The sequence below is a fragment of the Primulina eburnea genome, unplaced genomic scaffold (genome assembly GCF_022965805.1).
Source record: "Primulina eburnea isolate SZY01 unplaced genomic scaffold, ASM2296580v1 ctg177, whole genome shotgun sequence".
Taxonomy (NCBI): Eukaryota; Viridiplantae; Streptophyta; class Magnoliopsida; order Lamiales; family Gesneriaceae; genus Primulina; species Primulina eburnea.
In genome coordinates this window covers 62,156-80,307 of record NW_027331019.1, presented here as the reverse complement: position 1 = coordinate 80,307, position 18,152 = coordinate 62,156, and the positions used below count along the sequence as shown (strand labels likewise).

Genomic DNA, 18,152 nt, shown 5'->3' with positions numbered 1-18,152 from the left:
AAAGCCATATAGAAAAAATTTTAAATACAATAAGAAAAATTTTAAATCAAAAGAAGAATTTTATAAGAAACCTTATAAGAAATTCAAAAATTTCAAACAATATCCTAAAAAATCATTTAAAGATATTGAATGTTATAAATGTCATAAAAAGGGACATACTGCTAATTATTGTAGATTGAATAAACAATTAAATGAATTAGAATTAAATGAAGAAATATTAAATAAAATTTCTAATCTTTTAATTGATTCTTCTGAGTCAGAATTAGAAAATTTTTCTTCTAAAGATGAAAATGAATCTTTACAAATAGATGAATTAATTACATCTATAATGAATCTGAAAAACAAATTAACATGCTTTCAAAAGATCAACAATTCTTTATTGATATTCTAAAAGACATAAATGATCCTAATATTCAAAAAGAATATCTTGATAAAATTTTAAAATCTCTCAAAGAAAATAAAGAAGAAAAAACAGAAATAAAATTTACTACTTTACCAAATACTTCTAAAAATACTTACGACCTAACCAATATTTTAGAAAAAAGAAATAAAAGAAAAATAAAGAGATAACAATCCCAGACTTACAAAAAGATATAAAAGAAATAAAACTAGAACTAAAAGAATTAAAAGAAAAACAAAAAGAAGATTCTGAAATAATCAAAGGAATATTAGATAATATTAACACTGAAAATTCTGAAGAATCTGAAGATAATGAAATAAAAAATATTCAAAACCTTGAGAAAATTCCAGAAGACTTTCTTTTTTATTAAGAGAAATAACCTCTAGAAAATACATACTAAAAAAATTTGGTATTTTCAGAAAATTTTAAAATTAGTACAATAGCGCTTTTTGATACTGGTGCTGATTTAAATTGTATAAAATCAGGAATAGTACCTAAAAATTTTCAAGAAAAAACTAATGAAAAACTTTCAGCTGCTAACATTCTAAATTAAATGTCAATTCAAAAACAGAAGCATCAATATTAAACAATGGAGTTTTATTAAAACTACATTTATTCTTGTTATGATATACATCATACTGTAATTCTAGGAACACCAACACATTTTATAGGATAATTACTCCATATAAAGTAAATAATAATTCTATTTCTTTTAAATTTAATTACAAAAAATTAGAATTTGAATTCTTAGAAAAACCCCGTACAAGAAATCTCAATTTAATAAAAGCATATTCTATATATGAAAATAGTATTAATGTACTAATCCAAGGAAAAAATTTTCAACTAGAAAATCTTAAAAAAGATATTTCCCAAAAAAGGATAATAAAACAGCTAGAAACACAAGAACTTCAAAATAAAATTTCAAAATTTCAAAAGCTATTAGAAACAGAAATTTGTTCAGAAATTCCAAATGCTTTCTGGAATAGAAAACAACATATTGTAGATCTCCCTTATGAACAAGATTTTAATGATAAACAAATCCCAACCAAAGCTAGACCAATACAAATGAATTCTGATCTAGAAGAACATTGTAAAAAGGAAATACAAGATTTGGAAAAGAAAGGTCTAATTTCCAAATCTAGATCTCCTTGGAGTTGCGCTGCTTTTTATGTTAATAAAAATTCTGAAATTGAAAGAGGGACTCCCAGATTAGTAATAAATTATAAACCATTAAATAAAGCATTAAAATGGATCAGATATCCTATACCAAATAAAAAAGATCTATTACAAAAACTGCATAATGCTTCTATATTTTCTAAATTTGATATGAAATCAGGATTTTGGCAAATACAAATTTCTCAAAAAGACAGGTATAAAACTGCTTTTACAGTCCCTTTTGGACAATATGAATGGAATGTAATGCCTTTTGGGTTAAAAAATGCCCCGTCTGAATTCCAAAGAATTATGAATGAAATCTTCAATGATTATTCAAAATATTGTATAGTTTATATTGATGATGTCTTAGTCTTTTCAAACAACATAGATGAGCATATAAAACACCTAAAAACATTCCTTTATATTACAAAACAAAATGGTTTAGTAGTATCCAAATCAAAAAAAGCCTATTCCAGACTAAAATCAGATTTTTAGGACACTACATATCACAAGGAACTATTACACCTATTGAAAGATCTTTGCAATTTGCAAATAAATTCCCTGATAAAATACTTGATAAAAATCAATTACAAAGATTTTTAGGAAGTTTAAATTATGTTCTAGATTTCTGTCCTAACATTAATAGAATAGCAAAACCTTTACATGATAGGCTTAAGAAAAACCCAGTTCCATGGACAGAAAAACACACAGAGTTAGTACAGATAATCAAAAAACAAGTATTAGAAATTCCATGTTTACATATTGCAGATCCTAGCCTACCGAAAATAGTTGAGACAGATGCCTCAGATCTAGGATATGGAGGTATTTTAAAGCAAAAACAAGGAGACAAAGAGTATATAGTTCAGTATACATCAGCCCATTGGAACGACACCCAAAAGAATTATTCTACTATAAAAAAGGAAATTTTGGGCATTGTTTTATGCATACAAAAATTTCAAAGTGACTTATTAAATCAAAATTTTTTACTAAGGATAGACTGTAAAAGTGCGAAAGAAATTTTACAAAAAGATGTTCAAAATCTTGCATCAAAACAAATTTTTGCACGATGGCAGGCTATATTAAGTATTTTTGATTTTAATATTGAATTTATCAAAGGAGATACAAATTCTCTACCAGACTTCCTTACCCGAGAATTTCTTCAAGACAGAATCAATGCCGCCGAAAAAAGATAAAGACAAAAGGCCTATCCAAACCTCTGTTGATCCAGTAAAACCAAAAAGTTGGTATGAAATTGTTACAAAAGAAGAAGAGCTCGATACTGCCCAATCCAAACTCCAAATTCCAAAGAAAGAAAACTGTGATATTGAAACCAGACTTCAAATTCTTGAAGCTCTTCTTGAAGCATCAAAGGACAAAAAATCTCTAGAAAAAGAAAATTCCGAAGAAAAATCCTCAAAAATCCAAGTTTCAAATACTTTCCAGGTATTGTCAAATTCAGATGATTCCCCCTAAACATCCTCACAAAAACAATCTTTAATCCTAAGGTTCTTTGACCCAACCCTATTAAAAGCCCTCTTCCAGAATTTTTTGAAAAACCTATATGGCAAAATATTATTAATACTGAAAGAGGATTCGATAGTTCTGAACCATTCCAGATTCCTTCAAAAATATTTTGGTAAAGGAAGATATTATAAACCATATGATATTAATAAAACCCCATTATTTCTATCAAGCCATTCTTGAAATTACAGAATCCGTAATATTTAAAATTTCTTCCTAGAAGAGAAACATGAAGATCCGGCATATTCTACTTGTAAGATTCTCAAAGTCATTGCTCCAGCTGATGGGGATATGACTTAACCAAATCCCCTATTCTTTCCAGAAAAACTTAAAGAAACACATTTCTTCGAAATACCTTTTAATTATTGGGATTATCATCACGCTGCGTACAATTCCTTTTTGATCCAAAACCAAAAACATAAACACACATGGCTTTCTATTTTGACCACAAAAATATGTGATCCCAAACAATTTCCATTTTGGTGGAATTTCATGGTGGGAATTTTTCGGTTCATCATATGAAATCTAAAACCCCCAATCCAAAGTTCGTTTCAATTTATTCAAGCTCAGTATAAACCCACAGATGAAGAAAAATCATTACAAACCCTTAGCCCTTTTTTGTACAAAATTCTATGTTCCATGGGTTCTTGCATGGACAGTAGAACTTTTAAATCAAAAACTTCCAGTACTTGTAAGAAGATTCAAAGTTAAATGGTGGGATAAATTTAAAAGTCCTCCAAGCCTTTCACATTATGATATTCAAAAATGGATTAAAGACTGTAAGTCAAGACTCCAGAACATTCCAAACACCACATGCAGACAGCACTTTTTGGTACAAAAATCTCAAATGGCAGCTATGCTTGCAACAGCAAAAAACTCCTGAAGAAATGCAGGCAATATTGATGAAATTTACACCAGCCTTATCAAACAGATCAGAATCTCCAGAGCCCTCTATCCATTTAGATGATGATGATGATGGACCTATTTTTGGAAACAGTGGAATGTAAATATGAATGTAAATTTTAATTTTGTATTGATTGTAATATTCGTGTATTAAAAAAAAAAAAAAAAATGACGACGAAATGATGCAAGCATGACAAGGACAAATACTATTCAAGATTCCGAAAATACCCTTGAAGATGTCTATATAAAGAAGACAAGGCCTCCAAGGAAATGCAAGTTTTTTGATACCAAGTTTTGATTCCCACTTTCACTTCCTTTCTTCTCTCTTCTCTTTCTTACTTTTCCTACTTTCTCCACTCACATTCAAGGTGTTCTTACCTTTCAAGCTTTATGTTCTTGAAGAATTTGTAAATCCTTTGAAGATATATTGAAGTTCTTATTTTGATTCCAAGGTGTGTTTTATTTATGTGTTAAATACTTGTATATATATATTATATATTATATGGCCGGTTAAACCGCCTAAATATATATAAATACCTATATATATTATATGTATATCTTGAAGATTTTGTGGTGTTCTTTGCAAAAGTATGCTCTACATATAATCCTTTAAAGATTATATGCAATCAGAAACTGGAGGAACCTCAAATCTTTAAAGATCTTTAAATTCCTGCATTTAAATTCTTGTATTTAAATTCCTGTCTTTAAATTCCGCATATATATATATATTATTATACATATTATATGGCTGGTTAAACCGCCTACTTTATTTATTGTTATTGCATTTTCTTTTTATTAATTGCTTTTTATTATTATTGTTTATGAATATTTCTATTGGTGTTCAATTATCCCCCTAAGTATCACTGGGTAGTCTTTGGAAAGACTACCCAGTGATACTTAGGGGGATAATTGAACACCAATAGAAATATTCATAAACAATAATAATAAAAAGCAATTAATAAAAAGAAAATGCAATAACAATAAATAAAGTAGGCGGTTTAACCAGCCATATAATATGTATAATAATATATATATATATGCGGAATTTAAAGACAGGAATTTAAATACAAGAATTTAAATGCAGGAATTTAAAGATCTTTAAAGATTTGAGGTTCCTCCAGTTTCTGATTGCATATAATCTTTAAAGGATTATATGTAGAGCATACTTTTGCAAAGAACACCACAAAATCTTCAAGATATACATATAATATATATAGGTATTTATATATATTTAGGCGGTTTAACCGGCCATATAATATATAATATATATATACAAGTATTTAACACATAAATAAAACACACCTTGGAATCAAAATAAGAACTTCAATATATCTTCAAAGGATTTACAAATTCCTCAAGAACATAAAGCTTGAAAGGTAAGAACACCTTGAATGTGAGTGGAGAAAGTAGGAAAAGTAAGAAAGAGAAGAGAGAAGAAAGGAAGTGAAAGTGGGAATCAAAACTTGGTATCAAAAAACTTGCCTTTCCTCGGTAGACTTGTCTTCTATTTATAGATATCTTCAAGGGCATTTTTGTAATCTTGAATAGTATTTGTCGTTGTCATGCTTGTATCATTTCGTCGTCATTTCTCTTTTTTTTTTTTTTTTTTTTTTTTTTAATACACGAATATTACAATCAATGCAAAAATTAAAATTTACAATTCATATTTACATTCCACTGTTTCCAAAAATAGGTCCATCATCATCATCATCTAAATGGACGGAGGGTTCTGGAGATTCTGATCTGTTTGATAAGGCTGGTGTAAATTTCATCAATATTGCCTGCATTTCTTCAGGAGTTTTTGCTGTTGCAAGCATAGCTGCCATTTGAGATTTTTGTACCAAAAAGTCTGTCTGCTGTGGTGTTTGGAATGTCTCTGGAGTCTTGACGTTACAGTCTTTAATCCATTTTTGAATATTCATAATTGAAAGGCTTGGAGGACTTTTAAATTTATCCCACCATTTAACTTTGAATTTTCTTATAAGTACTGGAAGTTTTTGATCAGAAAGTTCTACTGTCCATGCAAGAACCCATGGAACATAGAATTTTGTACAAAAAAGGGCTAAGGGTTGTAATGATTTTTCTTCATCTGTAGGTTTATACTGAGCTTTGAATAAATTGAACGAACTTTGGATTGGGGGTTTTAGAATTTCATATGATGAACCGAAAAATTCCCACCATGAATTCCACCAAAATGGAAATTGTTTGGGATCACATATTTTTGTGTCAAAATAGAAAAGCCATGTGTGTTTATGTTTTTGGTTTTGGATCAAAAAGGAATTGTACCATGCTTGATGATAATCCCAATAGTTAAAAGGTATTTCGAAGAAATGTGTTTCTTTAAGTTTTTCTGGAAAGAATAGGGATTTGGTTAAGTCATATCCCCAATCAGCTGGAGCAATGACTTTGAGAATCTTACAAGTAGAATATGCCGGATCTTCATGTTTCTCTTCTAGGAAGAAATTTTTAAATATTACGGATTCTGTAATTTCAAGAATGGCTTGATAGAAATAAGGGGTTTTATTAATATCATATGGTTTATAATATCTTCCTTTTCCAAAATATTTTTGAAGAATCTGGAATGGTTCAGAACTATCGAATCCTCTTTCAGTATTAATAATATTTTGCCATATAGGTTTTTCAAAAAATTCTGAAGAGGCTTTTAAATAAGGTTGGGTCAAAGAAACCTGAGGATTTAAAGATTGTTTTTGTGAGGATGTTGTAGGGGAATCATCTGAATTTGACAATACCTGGAAAGTATTTGAAACTTGGATTTTTGAGGATTTTTCTTCGGAATTTTCTTTTTCTAGAGATTTTTTGTCCTTTGATGCTTCAAGAAGAGCTTCAAGAATTTGAAGTCTGGTTTCAATATCACAGTTTTCTTTCTTTGGAATTTGGAGTTTGGATTGGGCAGTGTCGAGCTCTTCTTCTTTTGTAACAATTTCATACCAACTTTTTGGTTTTACTGGATCAACAGAGGTTTGGATAGGCCTTTTGTCTTTATCTTTTTTCGGCGGCATTGACTCTGTCTTGAAGAAATTCTCGGGTAAGGAAGTCTGGTAGAGAATTTGTATCTCCTTTGATAAATTCAATATTAAAATCAAAAATACTTAATATAGCCTGCCAACGTGCAAAAATTTGTTTTGATGCAAGATTTTGAACATCTTTTTGTAAAATTTCTTTCGCACTTTTACAGTCTATCCTTAGTAAAAAATTTTGATTTAATAAGTCACTTTGAAATTTTTGTATGCATAAAACAATGCCCAAAATTTCCTTTTTTATAGTAGAATAATTCTTTTGGGTGTCGTTCCAATGGGCTGATGTATACTGAACTATATACTCTTTGTCTCCTTGTTTTTGCTTTAAAATACCTCCATATCCTAGATCTGAGGCATCTGTCTCAACTATTTTCGGTAGGCTAGGATCTGCAATATGTAAACATGGAATTTCTAATACTTGTTTTTTGATTATCTGTACTAACTCTGTGTGTTTTTCTGTCCATGGAACTGGGTTTTTCTTAAGCCTATCATGTAAAGGTTTTGCTATTCTATTAATGTTAGGACAGAAATCTAGAACATAATTTAAACTTCCTAAAAATCTTTGTAATTGATTTTTATCAAGTATTTTATCAGGGAATTTATTTGCAAATTGTAAAGATCTTTCAATAGGTGTAATAGTTCCTTGTGATATGTAGTGTCCTAAAAATCTGATTTTAGTCTGGAATAGGCTTATTTTTGATTTGGATACTACTAAACCATTTTGTTTTGTAATATAAAGGAATGTTTTTAGGTGTTTTATATGCTCATCTATGTTGTTTGAAAAGATTAAGACATCATCAATATAAACTATACAATATTTTGAATAATCATTGAAGATTTCATTCATAATCCTTTGGAATTCAGAAGGGGCATTTTTTAACCCAAAAGGCATTACATTCCATTCATATTGTCCAAAAGGGACTGTAAAAGCAGTTTTATACCTGTCCTTTTGAGAAATTTGTATTTGCCAAAATCCTGATTTCATATCAAATTTAGAAAATATAGAAGCATTATGCAGTTTTTGTAATAGATCTTTTTTATTTGGTATAGGATATCTAATCCATTTTAATGCTTTATTTAATGGTTTATAATTTATTACTAATCTGGGAGTCCCTCTTTCAATTTCAGAATTTTTATTAACATAAAAAGCAGCGCAACTCCAAGGAGATCTAGATTTGGAAATTAGACCTTTCTTTTCCAAATCTTGTATTTCCTTTTTACAATGTTCTTCTAGATCAAAATTCATTTGTATTGGTCTAGCTTTGGTTGGAATTTGTTTATCATTAAAATCTTGTTCATAAGGGAGATCTACAATATGTTGTTTTCTATTCCAGAAAGCATTTGGAATTTCTGAACAAATTTCTGTTTCTAATAGCTTTTGAAATTTTGAAATTTTATTTTGAAGTTCTTGTGTTTCTAACTGTTTTATTATCCTTTTTTGGGAAATATCTTTTTTAAGATTTTCTAGTTGAAAATTTTTTTCCTTGAATTAGTACATTAATACTATTTTCATATATAGAATATGCTTTTATTAAATTGAGATTTCTTGTACGGGGTTTTTCTAAGAATTCAAATTCTAATTTTTTGTAATTAAATTTAAAAGAAATAGAATTATTATTTACTTTATATGGAGTAATTAATCCTATAAAAGGTGTTCCTAGAATTACAGTATGATGTATATCATTAACAAGAATAAATGTAGTTTTAATAAAAACTCCATTGTTTAATATTGATGCTTCTGTTTTTGAATTGACATTTAATTTAGAATTGTTAGCAGCCGAAAGTTTTTCATTAGTTTTTTCTTGAAAATTTTTAGGTACTATTCCTGATTTTATACAATTTAAATCAGCACCAGTATCAAAAAGCGCTATTGTACTAATTTTAAAATTTTCTGAAAATACCAAATTTATTTTTAGTATGTATTTTCTAGATGTTATTTCTCTTAATACAAAAAGAAAGTCTTCTGGAATTTTTTCAAGGTTTTGAATATTTTTTATTTCATTATCTTCAGATTCTTCAGAATTTTCAGTGTTAATATTATCTAATATTCCTTTGATTATTTCAGAATCTTCTTTTTGTTTTTCTTTTAATTCTTTTAGCTCTAGTTTTATTTCTTTTATATCTTTTTGTAAGTCTGGGATTGTTATCTCTTTATTTTTCATTTTCTTTCTTTTTTTCTAAAATATTGGTTAGGTCGTAAGTATTTTTAGAAGTATTTGGTAAAGTAGTATTTTTTATTTCTGTTTTTTCTTCTTTATTTTCTTTGAGAGATTTTAAAATTTTATCAAGATATTCTTTTTGAATATTGGGATCATTTATGTCTTTTAGAATATCAAGAAAGAATTGTTGATCTTTTGAAAGCATGTTAATTTGTTTTTCAGATTCATTACTAGATGTAATTAATTCATCTATTTGTAAAGATTCATTTTCATCTTTAGAAGAAAAATTTTCTAATTCTGACTCAGAAGAATCAATTAAAAGATTAGAAATTTTATTTAATATTTCTTCATTTAATTCTAATTCATTTAATTGTTTATTCAATCTACAATAATTAGCAGTATGTCCTTTTTTATGACATTTATAACATTCAATATCTTTAAATGATTTTTTAGGATATTGTTTGAAATTTTTAAATTTCTTATAAGGTTTCTTATAAAAATCTTCTTTTGGTTTAAAATTTCTCTTATTGTATTTAAAATTTTTTCTATATGGCTTTTCATTAGATTCACTACAGTTTCCTAAGCATTTAGAAGGAGAAGGTTTATTAGGATTTATATCAAATTGTTGACAGAAAGTTCCTAATTCTTGTTTCGTTCTTTTCATTTCCCATTTTAAATGTTTTTGTAATTTTAGATCTTGACATATTTTTAAACCTTCTTGTTGAGTTAGACTAATTAATTGACCATAAGTAAATTCATTATAAGGAATTATTTGTTTTCCACATGATTCCCTAATTTTATTTCTAACCTTTTCTCCTAAAAGAGTTGGTAATCCTGCTAGGAATTTTTCTTTCCAAAATGGTTGATTAGAGTCTTCCCTAAGCATGACTCTGGTTAGAAAAGTATTTTTATACCATTGAAAATCACTTAATTTTTTACATTTAAGATTTGATAATAATTCAGCATTTTTATCTTTTAAATGTGAAGGATCACCTATAAAATGTAAAGAGATTGTTAGGATTAAAGTAGCTACAGCATCTTGTTGGGGATTTTCATCTTGATCTAAAATTGGTATCCCGTCTTCATCAGTTTTTATAGAATTTAGAATATCTTCTTGTTGTTGATTTGTAAGATAATAGTCCCACCAACCCTTAATTTGACCAGAAAAACCAGCTATAAGGAGTTCGGCTATGGTTCTATCTTGTGTATTTGTTTGAGTTTTATAGGCATTTGCTGCCATAGTCATTTGTTGTAAAATACTAAGAATATTATATTCAGTCATTCCATCTATGTTCCAATCATAAACGGAAGAAGCATTAAAACGAGATTGTGTTATGGGTTTTATTATTCCTAAATCTGGAGCAGGAATAATTTGTAACTTTTGTGAAGATTGATTCCAATCCATTTTATTGATTTTATTTGTAGGATTTTGGAATTGTTCTAAAGCTTCACTAATATCTGAATCATGATTTAATGTATTTATTCTAAGATTAGAGATTGGTGTTTTAAGAGCAATTTGATCTATGGGTTGATTTGAGCTATTTGTTGTTGCCATTTTACTTAATTTATCTTGTATTATTTTTATAAATCCAAAATTATTTTGTTTGATATTTTTAACATTATTTTCAGTTATTGTGTTTTTGAATTTACTATCTATAACTGCGGTTTCTATATTATTTTGAATAGGATTAACAGAATTTGAAAATGGATAATATAAAGAATTTTGAAAGGAATATATTTCAAACCAATCAAAAAATAAAATATGAATTTTATATTTATTTGTAAATTCATAGAATTTTTGTTGAATATCTTTTCTTGTATCCATAAATTTTTCAAAAAACCATAATCTTTTTTCTTTATTATGTGTAGCATAAAAATCTTTATGTAGAAAGTTTTTATCTACTTGGAATTCTGTTTTGATTGTACAATCTATTTTGATAAATCAATTGATAATTGGGAAATTCCTAAAGTAAATAAAGATCAAATTCTTATAACTGATACCAAAGACTACCCAGTGATACTTAGGGGGATAATTGAACACCAATAGAAATATTCATAAACAATAATAATAAAAAGCAATTAATAAAAAGAAAATGCAATAACAATAAATAAAGTAGGCGGTTTAACCAGCCATATAATATGTATAATAATATATATATATATGCGGAATTTAAAGACAGGAATTTAAATACAAGAATTTAAATGCAGGAATTTAAAGATCTTTAAAGATTTGAGGTTCCTCCAGTTTCTGATTGCATATAATCTTTAAAGGATTATATGTAGAGCATACTTTTGCAAAGAACACCACAAAATCTTCAAGATATACATATAATATATATAGGTATTTATATATATTTAGGCGGTTTAACCGGCCATATAATATATAATATATATATACAAGTATTTAACACATAAATAAAACACACCTTGGAATCAAAATAAGAACTTCAATATATCTTCAAAGGATTTACAAATTCTTCAAGAACATAAAGCTTGAAAGGTAAGAACACCTTGAATGTGAGTGGAGAAAGTAGGAAAAGTAAGAAAGAGAAGAGAGAAGAAAGGAAGTGAAAGTGGGAATCAAAACTTGGTATCAAAAAACTTGCATTTCCTTGGAGGCCTTGTCTTCTTTATATAGACATCTTCAAGGGTATTTTCGGAATCTTGAATAGTATTTGTCCTTGTCATGTTTGCATTATATATATATATGTATGTATATATATATATATATATATATATATATATATTTTTAGTACAAATTTTACAATACAAAAATTACAATAAAAATCATGTGTCTAAATTATGCATTCCTTCTTCATCGAGTAAATCTTCAAGGATAATATCTTCTTCTGAGGAGTAGAAGATTTCTTCTATCTTTTGGTCTTCTAATTCTTCCAAGAATCTGTTGTACATTCTAGTATAAAAATAAAAAGTTTTGGGAGCATCTGTATAAAAATCTGGAAAATGATCAACACATGGTGATGAGCTCAATATGTAGATTTTGTAACTCTGGTTCATAAAATATAATCTGTAGTCTTCGTTTCTCTTTTCGATGAATTTATGCTTGAAGGCTAATGTCTGTAATCTCTGATGTTTTATTTGTTTTTGGATTGTAGCACTGCAAATGGTTGGATGATGGATTTTGGGTTCCGCTTCTTGTCTTTGCCAATTAAAAAAGGGCTTGACCCAAATTCTGTGAACTGCTGGTTCTAAATCTGTTCTAATCCATTCTGGACATGTTGATCTTATTTCTAATTTTACTTCATTATTGCCGATATCAAAGATATATTGGATTGCACTTTTAAGGCCAACACTGTTGAGACTGTCTATGTTGTCTTTATCTGTAATGATGATTTCGGAAACTAATCCTAAATCTAATAAGGAATTTATACTTATTCTTTCTTCCTTATTATTAAACTGAAAGAAAAAATCTCTAAATGTTGAAAAGTGTATTTGGGTAGAAAGGATGTAGAATTGAAGTTGACACGAACAATAGTCTATGTCTAAAGTTTCTTTTTCACAATCAATTTTATGTTTGGCATGTTCATTTATGCCTTTTAAAGGAATAATTTTTATGCCATCAGGTTTTAAGAAAAGAATTTCTTGGATCATTTGGAATTTTTTGTAGAAATTTTCTTTGGCTTTTGAAAAAATAATGTCATTTATTTGGGTAGGTAATATACTTAATTCTGTAAGTGGTCTAAAGAAAAATCTGGTTGGGCTCAGTTTTTGGCTAGAATTAAATAGACTAGGTCTGTCTAATAGACTGGGTTTGTCTATTTCAAAATCTTGAATCTTTTTAAGAAGGTCCAAGTTTATAAGGTTTGCCTTAAGGGCTGTTTCTGTTTTTTGTAATTTTTCCGTCAATTCCTTTATTTTATCAGACATTAATGATTTCGAATCATTTAGTCTTTTAAAATTTTTTACCATCGTCTCGCAATGATTACAAAATTGAAAATCAGTTTTTAAAACTTTTTTAGGAATTTCATAAAAACTCTTTTTTGGAAAATTATTTTCATTGGCTATTTGTTTACCATAACTCTTTTGGGTATTTATATCTTTTCGGATTGGATAATCAATAAAGTAATTTGGACCAATAAAACGGTTGGCTGATTCTAGAGCTTCAGGAAGGGTTTTAAAACTTTTATAAAAAGAATTTTGATCATTTTTAATAACTTCAACCACTCGGGTCCAATGGTTGTAGACTCCTGTCACCTTCCCTTGGTAAACAACGTAATACAATATGGTTTCTGAATCAGCTTCATGTGTTGATTGGGAAAAAAGATTTATTTGATTGAAATAGTAGGCCAAGGCGTTTAAGACTATGACTTTTTGATTGGAATCGTTTGGTTGGACGTTCCATATTGAATTTAATAAAGTTTTTTGGGATTTTTCTAGATGAAAAGGTTTTGAAGTCCTAAAACATTTTTGTGAGTTTTGAGGATAAACAGGGAGATTGATATCTCCAAAAGAAATTAATTCTGTGGGGGATTTCTGTTGGGAATAATTAACTTTGCTTGATGACGCCATTTTCCTGCATGGATCAAATAAATTTGTTAGAACTTTTTCATAATCTCCATAAGTTTTTATTCTTTTTAGAGAAATATTATTTTGAAAATTTTTTCCTTGAATTATTGCATTAATACTATTCTCATATATAGAATATGTTTTTATTAAATTGAGGTTTTTTGTACGAGGTTTTTCTAAGAATTCAAAATCTAATTTTTTATAATTAAATTTAAAAGAGATGGAATTATTATTTACTTTATATGGAGTAATTAATTCTATAAAGGGTGTTCCTAGAATTATAGTATGATGTATGTCATTAACTAAAATAAATGTAGTTTTAATAAAAACTCCATTGTTTAATATTGATGCTTCTGTTTTTGAACTAACATTTAATTTAGAATTGTTAGCAGCCGAAAGCTTTTCATTAGTTTTTTCTAGAAATTTTTTAGGTACTATCCCTGATTTTATACAATTTAAATCAGCACCAGTATCAAAAAGTGCTATTGTACTAATTTTAAAATTTTCTGAAAATACCAAATTTATTTTTAGTATGTATTTTCTAGAGGTTATTTCTCTTAATACAAAAAGAAAGTCTTCTGGAATTTTTTCAAGGTTTTGAATGTTTTTAATTTCATTATCTTCAGATTCTTCGGAATTTTCAATATTAATATTATCTAATATTCCTTTGATTATTTCAGAATCTTGTTTTTGTTTTTCTTTTATTTCTTTTAGTTCTATTTTTATTTCTTTTATATCTTTTTGTAAATCTTGGATTGTTATCTCTTTATTTTTTGTTTTCTTTCTTTTTTCTAAAATATTGGTTAGGTCGTAAGTATTTTTAGAAGTATTTGGTAAAGTAGTATATTTTATTTCTGTTTTTTCTTCTTTATTTTCTTTGAGAGATTTTAAAATTTTATCAAGATATTCTTTTTGAATATTGGGATCATTTATGTCTTTTAGAATATCAAGAAGGAATTGTTGATCTTTTGAAAGCATGTTAATTTGTTTTTCAGATTCATTACTAGATGTAATTAATTCATCTATTTGTAAAGATTCATTTTCATCTTTAGAAGAAAAATTTTCTAATTCTGACTCAGAAGAATCAATTAAAAGATTAGAGATTTTATTTAATATTTCTTCATTTAATTCTAATTCATTTAACTGTTTATTCAATCTACAATAATTAGCAGTATGTCCTTTTTTATGACATTTATAACATTCAATATCTTTAAATGATTTTTTAGGATATTGTTTGAAATTTTTAAATTTCTTATAAGGTTTCTTATAAAAATCTTCTTTTGGTTTAAAATTTCTCTTATTGTATTTAAAATTTTTTCTATATGGCTTTTCATTAGATTCACTACAGTTTCCTAAGCATTTAGAAGGAGAAGGTTTATTAGGATTTATATCAAATTGTTGACAGAAAGTTCCTAATTCTTGTTTCGTTCTTTTCATTTCCCATTTTAAATGTTTTTGTAATTTTAGATCTTGACATATTTTTAAACCTTCTTGTTGAGTTAGACTAATTAATTGACCATAAGTAAATTCATTATAAGGAATTATTTGTTTTCCACATGATTCCCTAATTTTATTTCTAACCTTTTCTCCTAAAAGAGTTGGTAATCCTGCTAGGAATTTTTCTTTCCAAAATGGTTGATTAGAGTCTTCCCTAAGCATGACTCTGGTTAGAAAAGTATTTTTATACCATTGAAAATCACTTAATTTTTTACATTTAAGATTTGATAATAATTCAGCATTTTTATCTTTTAAATGTGAAGGATCACCTATAAAATGTAAAGAGATTGTTAGGATTAAAGTAGCTACAGCATCTTGTTGGGGATTTTCATCTTGATCTAAAATTGGTATCCCGTCTTCATCAGTTTTTATAGAATTTAGAATATCTTCTTGTTGTTGATTTGTAAGATAATAGTCCCACCAACCCTTAATTTGACCAGAAAAACCAGCTATAAGGAGTTCGGCTATGGTTCTATCTTGTGTATTTGTTTGAGTTTTATAGGCATTTGCTGCCATCGTCATTTGTTGTAAAATACTAAGAATATTATATTCAGTCATTCCATCTATGTTCCAATCATAAACGGAAGAAGCATTAAAACGAGATTGTGTGATGGGTTTTATTATTCCTAAATCTGGAGCAGGAATAATTTGTAACTTTTGTGAAGATTGATTCCAATCAATTTTATTGATATTATTTGTAGGATTTTGGAATTGTTCTAAAGCTTCACTAATATCCGAATCATGATTTAAGGTATTTATTCTAAGATTAGAGTTTGGTGTTTCAGGAATAGTTTGATCTATGGGTTGATTTGAGCTACTGGCTGTTGTATCCATTTTACTTAATTTATCTTGTATTAATTTTATAAATTCAAAATTATTCTCTTTGATATTTTTAACACTATTTTCAGTTATTTGGTATGGTTTAAAAATTGGGTTTTTGAGTTTACTATTCGAGGTTTCTATTTTAGTTGTTGGTTGTTTTTGTATTTGTTTTTCTATCCGATCTAGTTGTTTTCCTATGGTATTTAAATTTGTATTTGTGAAATTATTTTGTATTATGATGTTTTTTATATTAATTTTTTCATTATCTCCTGGATTTTTTATAGGAATTGCTTCAATTTGTTGATTTTGTACTAGTATTTTAATTCCTTGTAAAGGAGGATGATTAGATTGAATTTTTCTAGAATCAGTAATGGTTTCCCATTCTGGTGATTTATTTCTCATTGTAATAGGATTAACATAGTTTGAAAATGGGTAATCTAAGGAATTTTGAGAGGAGTATATTTCAAACCAATCGAAGAATAAAATGTTAATTTTATATTTATTTATAAATTCATAGAATTTTTCTTGAATATCTTTTCTGGTATTCATAAAATTTTCAAAAAACCATAATCTTTTCGCTTTATTATGTATATCATAAAAATCTTTATGTAGAAAGTTTTTATCTATTTGGAATTCTTTTTCTATAACATTTAGTTCATTAATTATATTTTCTGTTATTGAGGAAAAAGTTGGACTTGTTGGATCTTGTTCTGATTCAAATTGTTGTTCTGGAATATTCAATTGTCTTCCTATCTTATTTTTGGTATATATAGGTCTAGGTATTTCTGAGGTATAATCTACATTTCTTATTATAGAATTGGGTATATCTGAAGTAGAATATCTAGGTTGGGTTTTATAAGGAGAGTTTATTTGTGATATTCTTCCTAAATCTATAGTATCTGAAGTTGAAGAATCATCAGATCTACTATTATGACTACTTGTTCTATCAAAAGAAAGTTTAACTCTTCCATCTAAATATTGAGTTATTTCTTTTAATTGGGTGTTGGGTTCTTCTTGTTCTATAAATTCTGTTTTTGCAATACCTTCTAAAATCCATTCTTCTGGAAGTGTTATATCTTTCCATTGAATCGGTTTAGGAATTACTGTATTAGATTTTCTTAAATCTGTTTGTAATAAAAGAGTTTCTCCTTTTTTACTATGAAATTTTACTTTTGTCGCAAAAGCAGAAATCATGGCTTTATAATGTACTTTAAAAATTAAGGCTACGGGAATTGAACCTTGAAGCATATTATAATTATGAGTTTTAACTTGTAGAACTAAAGATTTTAAAATATTTTTATCATTTAAGGAGACTGAAAAATTTGGATAGCAATCAAAAGAAATTGGTCCCGTACACAGACTAGATTCAACGGAACTTAACAAGGAGTCTTCAAAGTTTGTGAATCTGGCATCTCTTAAAATAGCAAGAATAGAGGTATTTAATCCTTCTTTTGTTAAAGGTTTTATTCCAACTTGGACTAATCCAATATGAAGGTATTTATAATTTTTATCTCTATGTTTTTGTAAAGAATTTTGAGAAAATAAATTTATTGTTTCAAAAGGTTTTGTAAGTTGAATATCTCTTTCTTCTGTTTTAATTGTAAAATCAGTTTTGAAAAATTGATATCTAGAAGTTTTATAGATTTGATCTTTATTTACTTTAGGAATTTCCCAATTATCAATTGATTTATCAAAATCTTCTATGACTATTTCTTCGGTATTTATTATCCTTCTATTCTCATAAGAAGTTGAAGTAACGGAGTTAAGAGAAGTAGATCTACAGAAAATTGAATTCATTTTATTAAAATTTGTGTTTCGATTTTTAATTTCTCTCTACAATCCTAAGCAATTCTATGGTTTTACAGCCTTAACGTTAGGACTTACTACCCAGACCTTCTTAGGCAAAAACACTCAAGAGAAATTAAATTTCTAAAACTCAAATTAAAATATCGTAAAAACAATTCTTATAACTCTACCCCCCCAGGCTCTGATACCAAAGACTACTCAAGTGCCACGCATGACCGCGGGTGCGGTAGCTCAAGGAGCGCGGGTGCGCACATGCTTCGGCAGCATTTTCATTTTCTGAAATTCGACGACCGCGGGTGCGCTATGATTATTACCGCGGGTGCG

General features: G+C 27.6%; 1 protein-coding gene across 1 annotated transcript; it reads right to left on the bottom strand.

The window, feature by feature from the left end:
* Positions 1-5,646: 5,646 nt before the first annotated feature.
* Positions 5,647-11,858, bottom strand: LOC140820819 (uncharacterized). Its single transcript, XM_073181181.1, has 2 exons — positions 11,603-11,858; positions 5,647-7,004 (listed from the first exon to the last, which is right to left on the bottom strand). Exon 2 carries the CDS (start codon positions 6,997-6,999, stop codon positions 5,647-5,649), a length of 1,353 nt encoding a protein of 450 aa, XP_073037282.1. The 5' UTR covers positions 7,000-7,004; positions 11,603-11,858.
* Positions 11,859-18,152: the final 6,294 nt, after the last annotated feature.

Bases quoted from the DNA above. Each gene is read 5' to 3' on its own strand.
- LOC140820819 (XM_073181181.1), bottom strand. From the start codon at position 6,999: ATGCCGCCGAAAAAAGATAAAGACAAAAGGCCTATCCAAACCTCTGTT.